The sequence below is a fragment of the Trachinotus anak genome, unplaced genomic scaffold (assembly GCF_046630095.1).
Source record: "Trachinotus anak isolate AG129_WGS33_773 ecotype Australia unplaced genomic scaffold, CSIRO_AGI_Tana_v1 ptg000011l, whole genome shotgun sequence".
NCBI lineage: Eukaryota > Metazoa > Chordata > Actinopteri > Carangiformes > Carangidae > Trachinotus > Trachinotus anak.
This window is the reverse complement of record NW_027273862.1, coordinates 14,177,093-14,196,120: the sequence shown is the minus strand read 5'-3', so window position 1 is coordinate 14,196,120 and position 19,028 is coordinate 14,177,093. Positions and strand designations below refer to the sequence as shown.

Sequence of the window (19,028 nt, the reverse complement as noted above, 5' to 3'; positions counted from 1 at the left end):
GCCCAAGAGCTATTTTCTAGCCTTTTTTTGCTGAGCTTTCATGCTCTTTTCCAGCATTGCTCTCTGTAAAATTCTTGTAGGCAAACATATTCACACCTGTAAGTTGTCAAATAAAACCACAGTTTTCTAAAGTTGTCTTCTGAAAAGCTCCCCTGGAGGAGTTGGAAGTTAGTGCATAGCTCCAGGGCATCTCTACAGCAATCATTGAAACATTTCTCGTTTATATTTCCAAAACAGAGCTCCGCAGCAACTGGGATACAATCAGAAAGCTACAGAAGTAAATGTAGGCATTGATACATACCAGAGAAACAAAATGGACTAATGGACATGGACAGTAAAACATTGTATGCAGGTGTGAGCGCGTTCCCCATCTCACCTCTGGTGTCAGTGCGTTGTTGTCTGTCGTTTGGCTGGAGAGCAGGACGTGCGTGAAGCCCTCCTCCTTCCTGACCACAATGTCTCGGAATCGACAGTTGCTCTCGTTCTGTCGCACATTATACCTGAGCCGCTTGTCAAACACGTAGCCTTTCTCCTCAGCCAGCTTCCTCTTCACTGAGCTGTGCAGATGCATCTTTCCATTGGCAAGAGGGGAGCCTGACACAGATGGGGGATGACAGAACAGGTCAATCTGTCTTGTGTAGATCTTACACACCTACTGACAAACCAGATAATGAAAACATCTCAACAACAAAAACATCACCTAAAAGTTTACTTTCTCTCTTTAAAAATATTGTTATTTTTACAACGTGGGTCTTGGTTGAAATTGTTTTCGATAATTGCTAAACAAACACTTATAGTTTTTATAGTTTATATATGTGTCCATTACACTTGTCTGTTTCCATCCAAAACTGTCAAACCGGGAAATAGCACTGAAAAATGACATTGATGTCTACAGTAAACATTTTGGGACAAATATTTAAAGGCAGAACATCAGTTTCACTGATAAATAGGGAAATCACGATCTCAGCCAGTGGTTTGGATAATATATAGTTAAACTGTGGACTTTTTAAAAGCTGCGTCACTGAGTGGCTTGTTTATCTTTTGAGACATATTTGTGATAAAGCACTGTATAGAGCCTGATTTGACTTGTGTAAACAGTATATTTGTGTATCTGACATGGAAAAGTGAGCCATCTATCTGGAGTGTGCAGTCTCAATGGCCTTCAGCTGAGGAAAACTGCTACCACTGTTCACAGCAAGTTTTTCATTACCGCCACAGTGTGGCTTACCAAAGTCATTTGTCAATGTCAACTGAAGTGTGGATGAAAGTATTTTGGGTAAATTTTGTCTTTACATAAATAAATGTATTTTTCCTAAAAAGAGCATTTTCTTAGTATGAACCTTTCTATGACTTTCCTCATATTTTACAGATAAGATAGAACTTCTGTTCTGCTACAAACTAATAATAATAATAACAATAAATATTTTTTAGTAAATATCTGCCTTTGTGATGTTACTGCAGCAATAAACTTCTGCAGTTTAAGTACTAAGGCATAACTAGAACTTCTGGGTTCATTAAAAGTATACATATTTCTTATATATTATTATATAAGTATTGAATGGAGTATGATGTATGTAGATGAAAAATGTACATACACTGTTGTTTGTAGGAATTTTATCCTTGTTGAAGTCTTCACAGCATTGCTTTTGCAGGCCTTGTCAATTCTATGCTAGCAGTGATTTTAATTATTTTGTATTTGTTAGCTACTTACCGTGCACTTACCAAATCACGTAATTATATTGCCAAAATAACTTTAAACCATTTCTGTGTCATCTGAGGATATTTTCTCTGCATGACACCTAAGCTGCCACAGCTAGATTCAATTAATTTGAACCTTTCTTGATTGTATTAATATTCAAAGCTTAAAAGCCACATATGAAGCAGAATTTTCTTAACATCTAAAGTTTCAAATTTGAGAATTTTGCAATTTTCAGGCATTTTCACAAAAAAAAAAAATCTTGATTTATGGGAGCAGTGAAATGTCTATGTCAGCCTTAATCCAACAAATCCACCTGTTCTGATAAAAATGCTTCTGTGGAAGTTGAGTAATGCAGTCACAGTTGTGCACTTTCACACTCATTAGCTGAATTAGATGAAACCTGAAAGAACTATGAGTTAAGCAATACACAAGTCTATTATCTAAGATCCAGTGACCCTGTGGTAGGAAACAATAACCCACAAGTAAGTCACTGATCACTCAGAAAAACAAGCAATGAGAGCCTCAGTCTGATTTCTAAACGATTAAGGCAGTGAAGAGGAAGACCCTGCCAGTGCTTAACAAAAGAAGGCTACAAGAATCCCTCCAAGCTCTCTTAAACCCAGACCCAAAATACAACAATTCAAATTACATTTAATCTTAATAAATTGGGGTTAGTTCAAACAGAATTATCGAGAGTTTGACTCTGCAATACAACACTGAATTCAGTGATTCTCAAATTAAGAGCCTGTCTCATTATATTCAGATCTACTACTGGTCCAAATTGCTGCCAGGAGCTAAGTAACTGTGATAGAGTCCAGTATCTCCAGTATCTCAAAAAGTGTGGTACAGTTAACAACATTTACAACAGCATGTCTTCCCTCTCACATTTCAGTCTTACTTTCATACTGTGACATGTAGGTTTTAATTTGTTAATATGCTTGAAAGAGTACCATAGTAATTGGTAAAGACAGTAAGGCTCAATATTTTCAACAGGGCACCTTTTTTTCTGAGGTGAAACAAAACTGGATGGGAACGTTTAAACAGGCAAGCGGCAGGGTCACAACAAGAAGGTTCTGGGTCTGAATCAGTCAGTCAGCTGGGGCATTTCTGAGTGTTGTCCTCATTCCTGTGTGGGTTTCCCCCAGTACTCCAGTTTATTCCGACATTACAAAGATATGCAGGTAATGTTAACTGGCGACTCTAAATTGCACATAGGTGTGAATGTGTGAATGGTTTTCTGTTTCTATACGACAGCCCTGTGATTGACTGGCAATCTGTCCAGAGTGTACCCTACACTCGCCCATTGTCATCTGAGCATGCCTCCAGCCCCCCCCCACCCCCCCCCACCCCCCCCCCACCCCCCACCCCCCATCCCTAAAAGGATAAGCAGTATGGCAAATTAATGTTTAAATAGGCATTTCAAAATCAAAATTGCATAAAGTATGAGTTTGACACCATCTTGGTGCAAGAAAATATTCAATATCATCTACGGTAGATCTGTTGTTTTTTTTTGTTTGTTTTTTTTTTTTTGTTTTGCTACTAGTTGACAATCACAGTGACACCCTCAGCCAATGAGGTGAGCAGGGTAGTCTTTCAAGGATTAGGAGATTAGGAGCTGTAATATCTGCCAGACCCATAGCCATCAGTAGCCATCAGGTTAGGCTGATAGCCCTAATGTTGTTCTCATATAAATAAATTCTGGACTCACAATCACTAATTAGTTTGCATTGCTTTGAAAGGAGTGAACAACTGACATATTCTGTATGGGCCTTTTGTGGGATTTTTCTATTTTCAAGTTCATACTCTTGTATGCCTAGAATTGGCAACAGAGCACCCAAATGTACACCATCGCCTAAATTTCAACCATCAGTTGCGTCATAAATACAATGAATAACATGGTTGAAATTATGGGAATGGGGCAGTATGGAACAACAAAAAACTAATAGTCCGACAGAACACATCAAGAACATAATTTACATACCCATAAGCACACATTCTGCTTATTCTAGGGTATCTGAAATATAATATAAACATAATTCCCTTAACAGGTATTTCAGACAGGAAAAACAGACAAACCCCATATTGATCCTATCACTAACACCATATGTATCTGCTGTTATTCAAATTTGGGGGAAAAAATACACCCATTCAGATCTGGACTTTCTGTTCAATAAGCTGAGATTACTTTTTGAAAACATATGTAATGATTAACTATAGCAGTACAGGCCCTGGACTGTGACCCAGGAGTGAAATTCAAAGGTGTTATCAGCTGGTCCTGTAGTAAAGAACCATGGTAGGAGCTTTATGAGCTGTGTGTCAGCAGAAGTCTCTACAGTATAAAAGAGTGCTTGCTCTCTATAAGCAATGCAGTCTATCATGTAGCAGAAAACACTCATCTTGAAATGAGAAAAAAAATAAAAATAAATATATATATATATATATATATATATATATATATATATATATATATATATATATATATATATATATATATATGCTAAAATGCTGTGCAATCTGAACTGCATCATTTCTACATTTTCCATTAGAACCCAGTGAGTACATCAATATGGATGATATTTGCCATTACCCATTTTTAGCTTACCAGAGATATATCAATGTGGGCCTATGTGACAGCTAATAAATTGCAAGAAACTACAAGACAGGTCAAAGACATACAGTGCGTTCAGAAAGTGTTCATACCCCTTCACTTTTTTCACATTTTGTTATGTCGCAGCCTTATGCTAAAATCATTTAAATTCTTTTTTTTCCCTAAATCAATCTACACTATCAGATTTCTTTTTAAAACATACACATTCAGGTGTATATCTGCCTCAAAAATCATTTATGTCTTCTAAATTAACTAGCTCTATTTTTCATTTCATGCAATAGCTCAACAGCTTACCTAGTTCAGTGGTGTACTGTTGTCCAGTGGTATCCATGTCTCCCGGTTCTCCATCCACTTTGTCTGAGGGCAGTCTATGTGACCTTGCTGCTGCCCTATACATGAGAGGCTCCATCTCTCCATTCTGGAGTCCATTATGAGGAACCCTTACTGGAGGAACAAAGTGAGGCCCCCCTTGTGGAGGAGCCTTGTATGTCATGGGTTTGCTCGTTCTGTCCCCTAAAGTATGTTTCCCAGGTCCTACACCCACCTTCCTCTGCTTCTGAGTGGGTCCTGACCCTCCACTTCCGATCCCTAAAACAGCTCCGACTCTAACCCCCACAGCTGGGCCACAAGTCCTTTTCTTTTTCCGGGCCTCAGACCTAGCTCTGGAGTTTTCTGAAGCAGATGGATGGCTGGTGAGGAGGGCCTCCCCACGATTCTTTGGAGCTTTGGGTCGTTTGTGTGAGTGCAGTCTCAAGGTGTTGAACTGGTCGATGAATTCCTCGCAGTGCAGTAGGTGGTGCTCTGGCTCCCATGTGTCCTCCTTACTTCCATAACCTTTCCACCTAATCAGGTATTCCCACTTACCCTTCTTGTTCCGCCTCTTGTCCACGATCCGCTCCACCTGAGGGCAGCATACAAAGTTACAGGCAATTAGACAGTAATTTAATGATTAAAAAAATGATGGTCTATAGGTTTGCTAGTTTTTCCCGCTCCTAAAGCACTGTTAAAAAAAACAAACTGATCAGCACAAAACAAAAAAAAAAAAAAAAAAAAGAAAAATAGCAAATGTATTCCCACTCTTTATCTAAAAAGTCAATATAAAAAATGAAATATAAAAAAAAGCAGTCCAACCGTCTGCACAGGCTAACTGATTGGCAGAGGTTTTAGGCATGAAAATGTCTGCTGCGGTGTCTTTTGATACGATACAGTATGATACAATATGATACGGTATGATACGATACAATACAACACAGAGCTTGCTTGTTTCTGTTGGATATTTTTGGTAGCATAGAATCTTCTTGTTAGATTTTATGCCACAAAACTAAAGCAATCACCTCTGAATTTACAAAAAAGGTGAAAGCTAGGAATGATACACATGATGAGGCTAACAGCTGAATACTGTTTATCTACTTATTATTAATTTATTATCTGCATGAAGGTAGAAATATGCCTCAGGTAAAATGTTATCAAAATGCCTGCTAAAATGCATTTTCTGTGTGCCCTGTCTAATACGAATACAAGCTACAAGGTCTGAGGCCACTAATATGATTTTATGTTGCTGGAGGATAGAGCCCCATTGCAGGCATACACAATCGCCTATCACCATACAAGGCTACATTCTGGGTCTGGCAGCTACAGCACTGAAATTTGCAGTGGATATTCGTGATCTTTAGAGGATAAATCCTCATGTTTTTCATGTATTGCCACCATCGGGCCAAATTTTCCAGCTTTATACACCAGAAAATCAAAACATAATTGGAAAATTTCCTTTAAATTGACTGAGCATATTTATGTTCCCCAGAGGATGACCCCTTCAACCCTAAAAACACATATACATTTTATGTAGAATTATGTTTTGATGTACTCCCAGCAACCATCAAATCTTAAAAAAGGTACATTTTGTGACTTAAACCTGCAAAAGAAAGATTAAAGACCAGAGTGGAGCTGAATTGTACTGCAGGCTGCTGTGACGAAGAAACCTCAATCATCAGCATTTCAAGGTCAAACCAACACTAGAAAATCCTGCGTATTTTATAATTATATGTGGCCAACTGAGATCACAAAGCACCAGCAAATCCAACTATTCCACACAAGTGCTTAATTATGAACAGTGGTTGTTCAGTGGAAGAAAATAGTGACTATAGTACACATGTTGTCAGGATTGTTTTTACCTTCCTCTGAGAGCATTTGTGAAATTATTTTGATTCAAATAAATTCTAGGCAAAATATATGTTTTAGTTTAAAAAGTGAGTTATTGTTGTTATAAAAAAATAGGGTATTGACAAACTAACTACTAACAAAACTAACTATGACGGTGTTGTGTGCATAACTAATTCACTATTCAGGTACTCATTTGACTAAAGGTTAAATTACTTGGCAATAAGCAATTGAATATTGTATTTCTAAGAAAACCTTTTCACAACTTCAATGTTATATATTTTTTAAATTACTTTAATCTTAAAAAAAAAAAAACATACTCAAAAGATATGTTAATAAATTATATCAACATAAACAATGACTAACTTTTGACAGTGCAATCAGAGCAGCAAAGAAAAGCGGAAGAAAACAGGATGGGACAGAGAAGAAAATAATCAAACAACACACAGCCACACTTACATTTATACTTACAACCATTTGACTGGTGCCATAAAAATTCTCATTCTCAGGCATCGGGTAAGGCTCTTTTTATTTTACAACAGTCTCTCACAGTAAGATTAAGACCGATTCTGAATTCGCCTTTGGTCTTTAAGACTTAAAGCCAAAGACAAGAAAAAGTCTCAGTAAGAGTATGTTAAACAATACTCACAGGACATTTCGATGTAGCATGGTTCTGGGCTATGAGACTGATGGAAAATGGTTGGAAGGTTTCATCAGAGGCTTTAGAGCAGCTGGGTAATAACTGCTCATCATGTTCTCAGATGTGCTGCACACATTAACAGGAGTAAACAGCCTTTGATGGGTGAGCCGTAGGGGTGTCACAGAAATGAACAGATGATTAGGTTCCTTACAGCCCCGTTGTCGCACTCAACAGCATTGCAGAGACGCACATGCAAATAAAGAAGAGAAGGAAGGGGAAAGCGTGGGGCAAACTTGTGTACAAAGACCCGAGAGGTTTACAAACACTTGATGCAGAGGATGTAAATGTAGGGAACCACTATCTTCCAGCATAAACCACAGGGTACTCCTCCAATCACATGCAGTGTATAAATGATGTTGAAAATGCTGTTTTTTTGTGAAATGACTTACATCTAAATGAGTATTTACTGGTCATTTTTGAACAGACCTGAAAAACCTGAACGATAGAGAAGCATGAATTGCCAAACAACAAAATTGCACATCCCAGCCAACATCTATTAGGTGGGACAGACAATACAGTTTGAAAAGGAGGAAACACTACTCAAAGGGGGAACAGACTTTGACATCTGACCAGCTGAGCAAATGGTTATTTTATGGTCATGCCGTCATCTGACAAAATCAACATAAATACAGGATGTGTCTTCACCTTTACTGACACTTAAAGTGAACGATCACAGAGAGGGTTAGAGGCTTTTTCTGCTGCACAGACCCCGACCCTCACCGGGCAGCTCACATCGCTGTTTCAAGAAAGGTACGTTTTCCCCAAACACACTGAAACCCCAAGCCGTTTTATGATTTACACACTCCAGCCAAATTGGAAAATCTCAGCTTTTGGAAGAGAAAAATATAATTTTAAAGTGGGCTGGGGGCTGAAATGGAGAGAAAATCTAGCTTTATGTGGATGTTCTCATCTGCCACCCACCCCATCACGCCAGATCAGCCCACCAAGTCCAGCAAATTGCATCACTCCAGTCCAATGAAATGACAACATCCAAGCTACACTAAAAAACCAGCAGTACAACCAAAGCCTCTGAAAACATTCAGCCCAATCTGCATCACATTGCTACTGATAACTCCAACTACAATTTAATATACTGTACTGTTCATGCTCATTGCAAAATTATTACTATCGATGCATTTTCCAGCAGACCCAAGATCATTTTTATTTCCATAGCCTTTACATCAGAGCGATCAGGGAAACCTTGTGATGAGACAGAACTCATCTCTCTAGTTCAAACATATTATGTAAAAAAAAAAACCAATACGATTACCCAAAACTCCCCAGAGTAAAAGTGCATTACATCTTGCATTACTACATCCTGGTTAAAATTTGACAACTGTACATTACATACTTAAGTCGACACACTGTTTTACAATGCAATAGAATATTTATGCTATACACATTTTGGTTGATAACACTTTTGGTTTCCTTTCTAAATAATGTTTTAGATAACTGGGTTACGCAAGGGGACTTACTTAAAACCTGTTTGGTTAGATTTAATGTGAAATGCGTCATTCATAGTGCTGAACCCACAGTTCTTTTTGTTTTGTTTTGTTTTGTTTTGTTTTGTTTTGTTTTGTTTTGTTTTGTTTTGTTTTGTTTTGTTTTGTTTTGTTTTGTTTTGTTTTGTTTTGTTTTGTTTTGTTCTGTTCTGTTTTGTCTTGTTTTGTTTTACAGCAAGTGACTTTGCTGTTTTGGTTCAGTCTCACCACTCTCATAGAGTTGTTTTTAGCCACCGTATGCACCTGTTTTCAGCAAAAAAAAAAAAAAAAAAGAAGCAAGCTCTAATAAACTACCTCCTAAGTTATCCGTCCAGCACCAAGCAACAGACAGACAAAGTCTGCCACTAGCAGGGGAACATAAGGGAGCATTTAGGGGCTAGAGTCATTAAATACAAAAAGGAGATAAAGGAGAGTGAAAATTAACTTATATTTACCAGGTGGCCAGAAACATGACTCCAAATGAATGCTAATGCTGCTCAGTGTTTGCTGGATATGTATATAGACTTTTATGTATTAAACTTAAGAACTTTATAACAGTGAAAATATGTTAATGTTGTGTTAACAACTTGTTGAGCAGCCAAAAATATCAATGAAGGCAGGTTTAAGAATAATGCTGCTATGAGTTATGCCTGACCAATAAATTTTTTGGACACTTTTTTCATACTGAAATATCCAGTATCAAGATTTGATCATTTCTCTGATGCTCAAATCTTCTCGTCTCTGCAGCAATACATAAGATCACCATCATATCTGCCAATAAAAGAAATCGTTTGAAAAAAGACTGGTAAATTTGCATGTAGTCATTCAAGCAAAACTGGACCAAGTTATCAATGATTACTGCTTTAGTTTTGGCTTAACAGGGCACTTCCAGGGCACAATCTGCTGGACTCAGCCCAAAGTTGTTAGGACACAGTGATGGGTAAGGTGAAGGATCATCGTGCATTATTAATCATGATAACATGTTACTATAAAACCAAAATCTTCATATGCAGCATCTCCCACCTGAAGCAATGTAACATCCAGTAGGTCAAAAACAAAACACTTCAAGAATGATCTCCTGTGAAGACACTCTCTGTTGTGTAGTCACACGGTTAATAAAGTGTGTAGTATAAGTGCACGACTGCATTGACTGCCCTCAATACCTGCCATTGCTGTAAACTGAAACTGTGTGCTATAATATTTACAGGTTGCCTCAATAAGAATATAAGCTAGTACGGAAAGAGCTATGTGACTAGTCCTGTTTGGTGAACAATTGTTGCTCTAGAAACAGACAACAAAATAGACATAGAAAAAGGAGGTAACTTAAAATTAAGATGTAATAAACGACAACACAAACCCAAGTTGGAGATGCAATTCTTTCAGGAAAATCCACTAATAGAATTTTGCCACTGCCAACATTATGCACAGTATGTTAGATTTTTCTTGAAATAATGACAATACAAAGATCGATCTTATGTTCGTTAAAGGAAAAACTTGCATAATGCATAATGGTTCTTAATTCACAGATGTCGTAAGAATGCCCATCACTATACCACTGCTGGTTGGGCAACTTTAAGCTAGGTCTATATTTACACAGCATAGCTGCAGAGCCTGTGTACATAGCTGCCGCAGCCAACATGCAGCTCCTCAAAGATTTAACTACACATCAGAGCTAAGGCAGCTACGGAGATACCACAAGAGCTGTGATTGATCAACTTGGGCTGCTTGTGTTTTCTCCTGCAAGTTTCTGAAGCCAGCAGAGGCAGTAAGTGCAAAATGAAGGATGTTGAAGAAAGGCTCAGTGGTGTTCTCCTTCTCAGTAACACACATTTCCGAACCTTCAATTCATATCAATTCATATCAAACACCACTATGACAATGACTGAAACAACTTCAGCCATGATACGGCCTGATCACATATGACTCCTGCATCGAGTGTTGCTGTCTACGGATACATCCAAACCTACACCATAGGTGTCTACTGCAGGACTCCCATCAACCACTTGTGTCTACAATAAATCCAGCTTAAGGTAAAACAGAACAAGGTATTCAATATTTGCTACTGTGCTAGACTCCATCAGAAGCCTGCTTGTTCATATGAAGGTACACAAGCATGAAAATTCACAAGATCAAGCACGTGCAGCCCTTTGCAGGCAGTGGATTTGTGAATATTCACCTAAGTGGGAATTGCGGGGTACCCTGACATCGTCTACCATTTGTTGAGCCAGAAACGGAGAATAGTTGAAAGTTTCAAAAGGCAGTTTAGTGCAGTGGTAATAACTGCTCATCAAGCTCTCAGATGTTCTGAGCACATTAACAAGAGTAAACAGCCTTTGACGAGTGAGCTGTAGAAGTGTCAATGAAATGAAGAGACCTGAATGCTAACAGTCCCAGACAATGTCACACTTAACCACATAACAGCACAGCAGAGACACAAACACAGAAAAGGAGCAGAAGAGCGGAGGAGGTAGATAGAAGGGCCGAGTTGTATACACAGACCAGGGAGGTTTAGTAACACTTATAGCTTAAGTATGAGCTGGAAGAGTGGAGGTGGGCAAATCCTTCCTCAGCTGCCAAATCCCTTTTTCAGCATCCTCCAACCCAAAACATAGTGAGAAGAGCAAAGAAGTTCTCTCTGAGATGTCAAGACAGGTGTGTAATGTAGGCCTACATCACTTTTGGGCGTGGTTACAGGTGCAACAGAGTACACCTATCAGTCGTGCTGAGTCTACATTATCACTTCTTTTCTGGGCTTAGTGATTTCATAGAGGTCTAACCTCTGAACTGGGCCTATGAGCTAGCCTTTTCTGGAAATGGCTGTGTAATGAGCATCTTAGTACAAGTTGAATATGTGTAGACTGCGGCCACAAACTCAATGTAAACGCACATTTTTACAATGTCTTTTTTTTTTCTCATTTATCTGCCCCTTACAGATACAGCTATGCAACTCTGTTAAGCTGTTCTTACTCATAGCAGTGCTTGAAACTGAACACTAATGTTAGCATACTAACATGCTTCCAATGACAATGCTAACTAACGCTAATACCACCATGTTAGTTCACCCTTGGTTAGCATGTTAGCATACTACCATTTACTCATTAACACTTAACAGAAAGACGGATGGGAATGTTAATTATTACATACATTATTACATAATTATTCTTCATGGCAATCCATCTAAACTTAAATGACTCTATCTAGCTTTATTGTTAGCTATTATTGTTTAAATAATTAATTTAAATTTAAATAAAATTAATCTAAATCTCCCTCTAATTTCAAAACTGTATGTAAGCTGTTATATAGACTATGGAACTGAAATGTCATAATAGAGAGGATCCACACACTGGAAAAAACTCACTCTAAGCAACTCTGTGTGTTTCTAAAACAAGCATAAAACAAACATATTAATGGTGCGGTAAAGTTAAATTAGAAAATGAAGGGGAAGTGGTTCTGCAGAGAAACAATGGGGATCAGTGACTTGTCGCTGGGCACACATATTCAGTTCTTTCATGTTTCTGTCTGACCACAGTCAGTCTGAAGAGTCATGTGAGAGCACATTAACTGAGAAATACTGACAACTCTCTTCAAGAGAAAAGAGTTGAGGTCTAGAGTTGCTAGGTTTATTGCTCGGCAGTTTTTTGAAAAAAAAAAATGCTAAAATGGAACAGATTTAGCATGAAAAACACTACAACACTGTCATTCAGATGCATCATCTTGGAGCCATGAATTTCGTCCCAATCCATCAGGTAGACGCTGAGATACTGAATGAATGAAAAACTTTGACTTGCTGTTAGGGATGTCATGAGAACCAATACTTTAGTATCAAGTTGATGCCAAAATTCTGCTGGTACTTGTTTTTGTACAGTACGATGGGTACCAATAGGGTGACCAGCTGTCCCACTTTATGTGGGAGTCCACAGCCATTTTATCCCTTATCCTGCAACCTGCATTTTGATCGGCTCTAGTTGTCAAAAGTCATTACTGCAGGACAATAGCTTTTCTAAAATCCGCCAATCTATTGATGCATTCCTACTGAAACCCAAAGGTGATTTCCAGACAGAAAGGGTGAAATAACTAGCGTTTACCACACTGTGCATCTCAGCATTGGTTTAACGTCTCACTTTATCCCACACAAACATATTCTTTGCCCCGCAATTGTTTTGTTGGGATCTGATCACCTTAGGTACCAGAGGCACCGTGGACATCATAGGTACTTAAAGTGTGATATTTCTGAGACTGACAAGGCCAGTATAATAACCCTGCAAGCATTCTGGTCTGACACTGAACTGAAGGCAGGCAAAGTAAACAATAATAACACATGAAGTGGCAGCAGCATGTGCTGGTGCAGCAAAAGGCCCGCCACGACTTGTGGGGGAAAAAAAAAAAAAAAAAAAAAATGGCAAAACTGGTGTGTTGAGATATTTTGTTTGTGATGCAGATCATTAGAGACAAGTTATAGACAACCAAAATCCAGTAAGCAAACTTATCCAAGCAGCTCAAAGAGGTGCACCCAGATCTGTACACAGAAGTCAGGGTGAGAGAGTTTCTTTAAAGTGAGAACTTTATATTAACAACATTTCATCAAAATGTTCATGTCCTGAAATGTTACTGTTATTGTTTGTGAAATGCAACATCTGGCATCTGTTGCTGCCAAGCTCCACACAACGTTCACAAGGCAATCGCTATCATGTTTAGGCTGACATAGCAACACCTCATACACCACACCTGACTATATGGAGGTGAACGTGTGTGTCGGTGCCAGAGATGGCGACCTGAGTATGTGACTTGGACTTAAGTTGTACAAAATGACGGTTTGTATTTGCCCATGTCTGTTTTTTTTTTTATTTGTCAGCAGAGGATTATGCAAAAAGTACAAAACAGATTTGCACCAATTGCAGCGGGGGGATGGGGCTTGGGCCAGGGAAGATCCCAGTAAATTTTTGGGCAGATCAGTTTTTTTTTTTTCTGTGAAGTCTGGTGTATGTCAGGCACACAGTGGCTAACGGACGCATGGTTCTGTGTGGCCATCATCTCCCTCACGTCTGCCTGCCCAGAAAAGTATGTTCAGTTTGGTCCCACACGGCAGCAGCAGACAGGAGCAGAACAGCAGAGTGAGTTCAGCACCACAGCTAGCGGTGAGGACAGTTTTACAGAACAAGTAGTCGGCAGAAGACAAGAGGAATTTAATCTGAGTTGATTTCACAGGTTAATGTTGAATAGTTTAGTTTTTTATACTATTGTTTCAGCAGAAATCCTAATACACAAATAAAGCTCACTAGCTACTAACTTATTCAGAGGACAGTGGAAAAAAAGAATTACAGTTTAATGTGCCAGTTGTTGTATTTAATGTATTGTTCTACAAATCATCATAACAATCATTTATCCTCTCTTTACTACATGATTCTTGTGAAATAGGCCATATCTACTCTCTACTGAGAGTAGATATGGCTCTACTGAGCACATTTTGTATGTTTTTATGTTTTTGCCGCATTAAGATTAAGGAAATGTCTGACGAATTAAACGTCATTCCCCCCCTATTATCATGCGTAACTTTATAGATAAAGGAGTGATGATAATAGAGTACATGCTTTGAATTCCTTAGATATGGTAATGCAGTGTTGTGAGCAGACTGACTGGCATGCAGCAGATGATGGAACGCTGAATACAACCACAAGAGACTTGAGACTTGACTTGGACTTGCAAAAAATGACTCAGCACAACTAAAGAATTTGACTAAAGAAGATGCAGCTTCAAGCAGCGCTTCAGAGAGCCCACACTGAAGCAGTCCCCAAAGTTGTAAAGCCATGATTATTTGTAACCATCATCAACAAGGACAGTGTAGAAACTGATTCGCACATGTCACGTTTACAACCTTTTGCAACCAACAAGATTCAGGACACCATAGCCATTGTTCTTCATGAATAAAAATACAAACTTTTAACAGGTACATTTCAAGCCAATAGGAGGCAATAATTTGAAGCTCAAAGTCAGATTTGGGAGGAGATTCACTTAGATGTTAAATGTTAGCTAAATTTAACTCCAAGTTGTTTTCTCAATGACAATGTAGAACTGAAATTGTTCCCGTGTTTCCTGGTGCGTCAACTACCTCATTACATTTTACAAAGTCAGCAGACAGCTTGACCTTTATGCACAATTTTTCAGAAATCCTTTCCCTCATTACTTTTCAGATGGTTTGATGTCATGATATCTGACCATCTTGTAGACTGAATCTTGAATTCAGGCATATAATTGCAGGGAAAACATTTAATTCTTTCCCACTTTTAAACTAAACCAGAAAGATTGAATTTCAGTATCCAACCATAGTCTCACCCTGTCCCATTCAGTCTTTGATGTCACTGCTTGCTCATTTCAAAGCATCTAAGCCAAGGCTGCACTTCCATGACTCCCAAACATCTTCCAAAATATAGACTTTCTAACCTGAGAGCTCTGAAGATGGCTAATGACTAAACTCTGGATCCACAACGTTTTTTGAAAATGATGTCAAGATGTTCCCCTTCATTGTAAAACTTGTGAGGTTGCCCCAGTCTGTGTAAAATGAGTGAATCCCTCCTGTATAAGGCTGTTCTGAGTAACACTGCTTTCATATTTCTAAAAAATAAATAAATTCAGGAGTCTAATAATATATACTGTATAAAACATTTCTTTACATCGTAAATCCCAAACTCTGCTATAACCATCCCATCAACAACAACAATACTCACAAACATGAGACAATACTGCATCCACCTTTCAAACAATATCATAATCTTACAGCACCATCAAACAAACCACTTCCACATTATATTATTAACTAGTTTACTCTCAACATGTACACACGCCTAAAAATATTACTTATAACCCATGAATAGGAGACTCTGTTCCCCACATTTAAAACGTTTATTTTTGGTCATTTTAAAATAAAAGCTTTACAGCTCCAGTAAATCTGATCATCCTCTCAATTTTGGTCACTTTAAACAGAACTGTCACCCATGGGGCTGTTGTCCTGTTAGTAGGGAAGCGACCCAAAGACTCAGCTGACATAAATCACGATAGGCCAGTAACCTCTTCAACAAAGAGCCGTCATCAGGTCCACAGAAAAAGAATCAACTTCCACTGACCAGAGGCCAGTCGTGCAGGCTGCCACATGAGGCAGGTTTCACATCAAACCAACAACCTGCACGGAGCAAACAACGTTCTCAATCTAGTAGTCAACGTAAAAATACAAGCACGATATTACTCACTACAAGTCTACTGATGTAATACTACATTCACACAACTTGGAAGTACAAGTTAGAGGCCGTCGTGAATGGTTTTTCCCACACAGTAATTACTAAACAATTTCAGTGGAGCATAAAACAATCAGGTTTTTGCTGGAACATGCAATGTAAGGTGTAGCAGAAATGCGCAGGTAAAACCCATGTTGGAGTATATTGTAAGAGAGAAAGAAAGAACAGCCGAAATCTATGAACATGTGAACAACACAAGTGAGCACATGGCCGTGGAAGGCATAGTCAAATATGGACTCCTGTCAAATGAGGTATGTTTAAATGAGTTTCAGCAATAAAAAGAGTAATAATTGTAATACAGGATGATCACAGCCTGTGGGCCTAATTATGAGAAACAATTTGTGAAAAGGCAATTACTTAGTGCTTCTCACTTATTGAATGTATTGTCTTCTAACTGATGCCCTGTGCTGCTTGTCAGTGCTGTGAGCAGATAATGTTATCTACTAAAACACTCATGCGAGGTTCCCCAAGTTTCATGTCAGAGGGACATCTTTGAGGCATATTTAAAACGAGTCCTTTAAAAAAAAAAAAAAAAAAAAAAAAAAAAAGAAAGAAAACTTATTATGTCTGACTCCTTTCGTTTGTTTGTGCTTGGAAGTCATCAGACACTGAAATCTACCCCCAACTCTCTCTGTCACCACCATGAAGCGAAACATATGACACCATGGCAGCATAACAAAGGCTAATGACAGCAAATGTCTGATTTAGTACAGCTGATGTAGGAAACCAGGCTTCATGCAAATTCTGGCGCTGGTTCCAGAGTGATGTTGCGCCTGAGGGCAGCGTGACCTTCCTGCCACCCATCTGGGGCAACTTTTACGCCCAGCACCGTCGGAGTCATCGTTTCAAAAAAAAAAAAAAAAAAAAAATTCACACATGAACCACGGGAGAAGCTCACACGGACTTCTTTATACCGCTCGATAAAAATAAACCGGTGTCTCGGCTTCTGTGCCAAACAGCCTGCGAAACAGCCACACCGCTGTTTTTAAAAAAAATAAAAATAAAAAAAAAATAAAATAAAAAATAAAAAGGCTGTGATGACAAAATATCTTTCGGCATGTACGCGCACCTTCAGAGTCATCACTCCGTCTGTAGCTATTCACCATGTCCGTCCGCTCAGCGCTGCTGTCACTTTACCACGACTTTCAACTCGGCGACAGACTGAGGGAGTTCAGCCCGCAAATGACATCTTATCTGTTTGCTACAGTCGCGAAGAATTGCGTCAAAGTACATCAGAAGCGACATAAAGTGCGGCCGTAAACGTACCAACCTTGTCTTCGCAAAGCTTGAGAAGGGTTAGTTTCGCCTGTTAAAGGGCTTAGGACACCGCTTTTTACATACGCGACGCCCTCCCCTTTACTTCCTAATTCCATTATTCGTCAATATTACAGTACATTTTTCTTGGACATGGTTTTATCCTACCTCGTAAAGGTCTCCTGAAGCCATTCTGGGGTGCGGACTCCGGCGGCGCGGCGTTCTTGCCTGCCTTGCTGGCTTTTTTTTTTGGACCCGACTCTCTCGGTGTTTCGCCGAAAGCCCCGATAGACGGGAATTAGCGAGCAGCCTTGTTATTCTGAGCAATCCGCAGCAGCAGATCAGCAGACAGTGTCAATCGAGCCCGGCGCTCTGCGATGGATCGTTCCACACTTAAAACAAACAACCATCGGGGCGGTGCTGTTTACCCAGACCCAAGTGGAGCACTAAAAACTAGTCCCTGGCAGAAAAATGCTCAGCCTGATGGTCTGCATGCGCCCTGTTCATCTAAGCTCCGTTGCAATCTAACTACTCAACGGGGGATGATATCCTGGGTGTTCACATACACCAGCTGAGATAGATCCCTTTTTATGGCCCACTCTACCTGTCCACTTTACGATCAAGGAGAAGACCTGCCCTGACCGTAATTTAGAGTCATTAGGAAACATGTAGATCAATTTCATTGAAACTATTTGCTGCACGGTGAGGCCAGGAAGCTGCTAAATTATTGACGTTTGCTTACATCCCTTCATTAACCCGCATCACCACAAAATTGCCATCAGTTTTACAATATTTATAGAATTATTAAACATCAATTAATTATTAAGCCGTGAGTTGACACGCAAAAGTACGTGGTGATGGTTTCATTTTACAGTCACCCTGTTTGCACCTAATAAAATTATGTCATCCAACGAGGTGAGCTCGGGCTGCTCACCATCACATTATCAGTGTTGTACTCCACAGGTTTAAGGCAAAGCTGTATGATAAAGATTTTTATGGTAAAGCACCATGTGAATTAGTGTGTCATCACGACTTAATGATTATTTGTGGTTTTAAAAAATAATGTGGCCTCAACTAAAATGTTTAGAAGATGACTAAGCTGATTTATGATCTTGTTCATTGTATTTGGGTCTGGCAGTTGTAAGAAGTTCTTTTTTATTCACAGTAATATATACATTATTGTTTTTTCTATCATGCACAGTATGGAAAACTGTATTTTAAAAAGATCCAGCTGAAATATGCAGAAATTGTGGAAAGCTATATAACTCTCTTTATTTAGTTCTTTTTTTAAAACACTGACTGCAGGAACCTTTCCACCACTCTCCACTTTACTGAAACAGACTTAAAATCATAATCATAGGAAACTATGCAACATGGTAAGGTATTCTGAAAATCAGTTCAGTGTCTCAGAGCATGTGTATAAAAAATAATGCTGCCTGTTTCACATTATTGATACTGCAGTCTGGGGAAAGAAGCTCATTGTAGACAAGGTGCAACTGTTCTCCAGACCAGGTTAGATTTGGAGCACAACTGTTCCTGTGAGTGTGCTATACAGGAAAACCATCTCACCATGCTGTCTTAGTAGAAATAAATGCCACCACTGTAAAAACAAATACTGAACAAAACTTAAACTCGTAATTTTTGTTGAAAACAATAAATAGGCCATGCTGATATCACAACAGAGGTGTAAACTGCCTCACTATTTTGCCTTTCATTTAATATTAATGTGAATTACACCTAGTTAAGAGGCTTGGGAACACTGCACAGACTGACCTTTAGCATAATAACAGGGTTTTTTTTTCTTCCAAAGACATTTTATTGACCAAAATAAGTTGTTGGAGTT

At 38.8% G+C, this 19,028-nt stretch overlaps 1 protein-coding gene across 2 annotated transcripts in view; it reads right to left on the bottom strand.

Annotated features, from left to right (window-relative positions):
• LOC139627578 (chromodomain Y-like protein 2) overlaps nt 1–17,788 on the bottom strand; it is a 28,667-nt gene extending 10,879 nt beyond the window's left edge. Inside the window, exons 1-3 of one of the 2 annotated variants that reach the window (XM_071488454.1) lie at nt 17,354–17,788; nt 4,602–5,208; nt 377–594 (exon numbers count right to left, since the gene is read on the bottom strand). In XM_071488454.1, the coding sequence (XP_071344555.1) occupies nt 377–594; nt 4,602–5,208; nt 17,354–17,377 (849 nt within the window). In that variant the 5' untranslated portion in view covers nt 17,378–17,788. Of the gene's footprint in view, nt 1–376; nt 595–4,601; nt 5,209–17,000; nt 17,237–17,353 lie in introns of those variants that run through there. The other variant, XM_071488455.1, reaches the window with a different exon arrangement.
• Between the last annotated feature and the right edge of the window lie 1,240 nt (nt 17,789–19,028).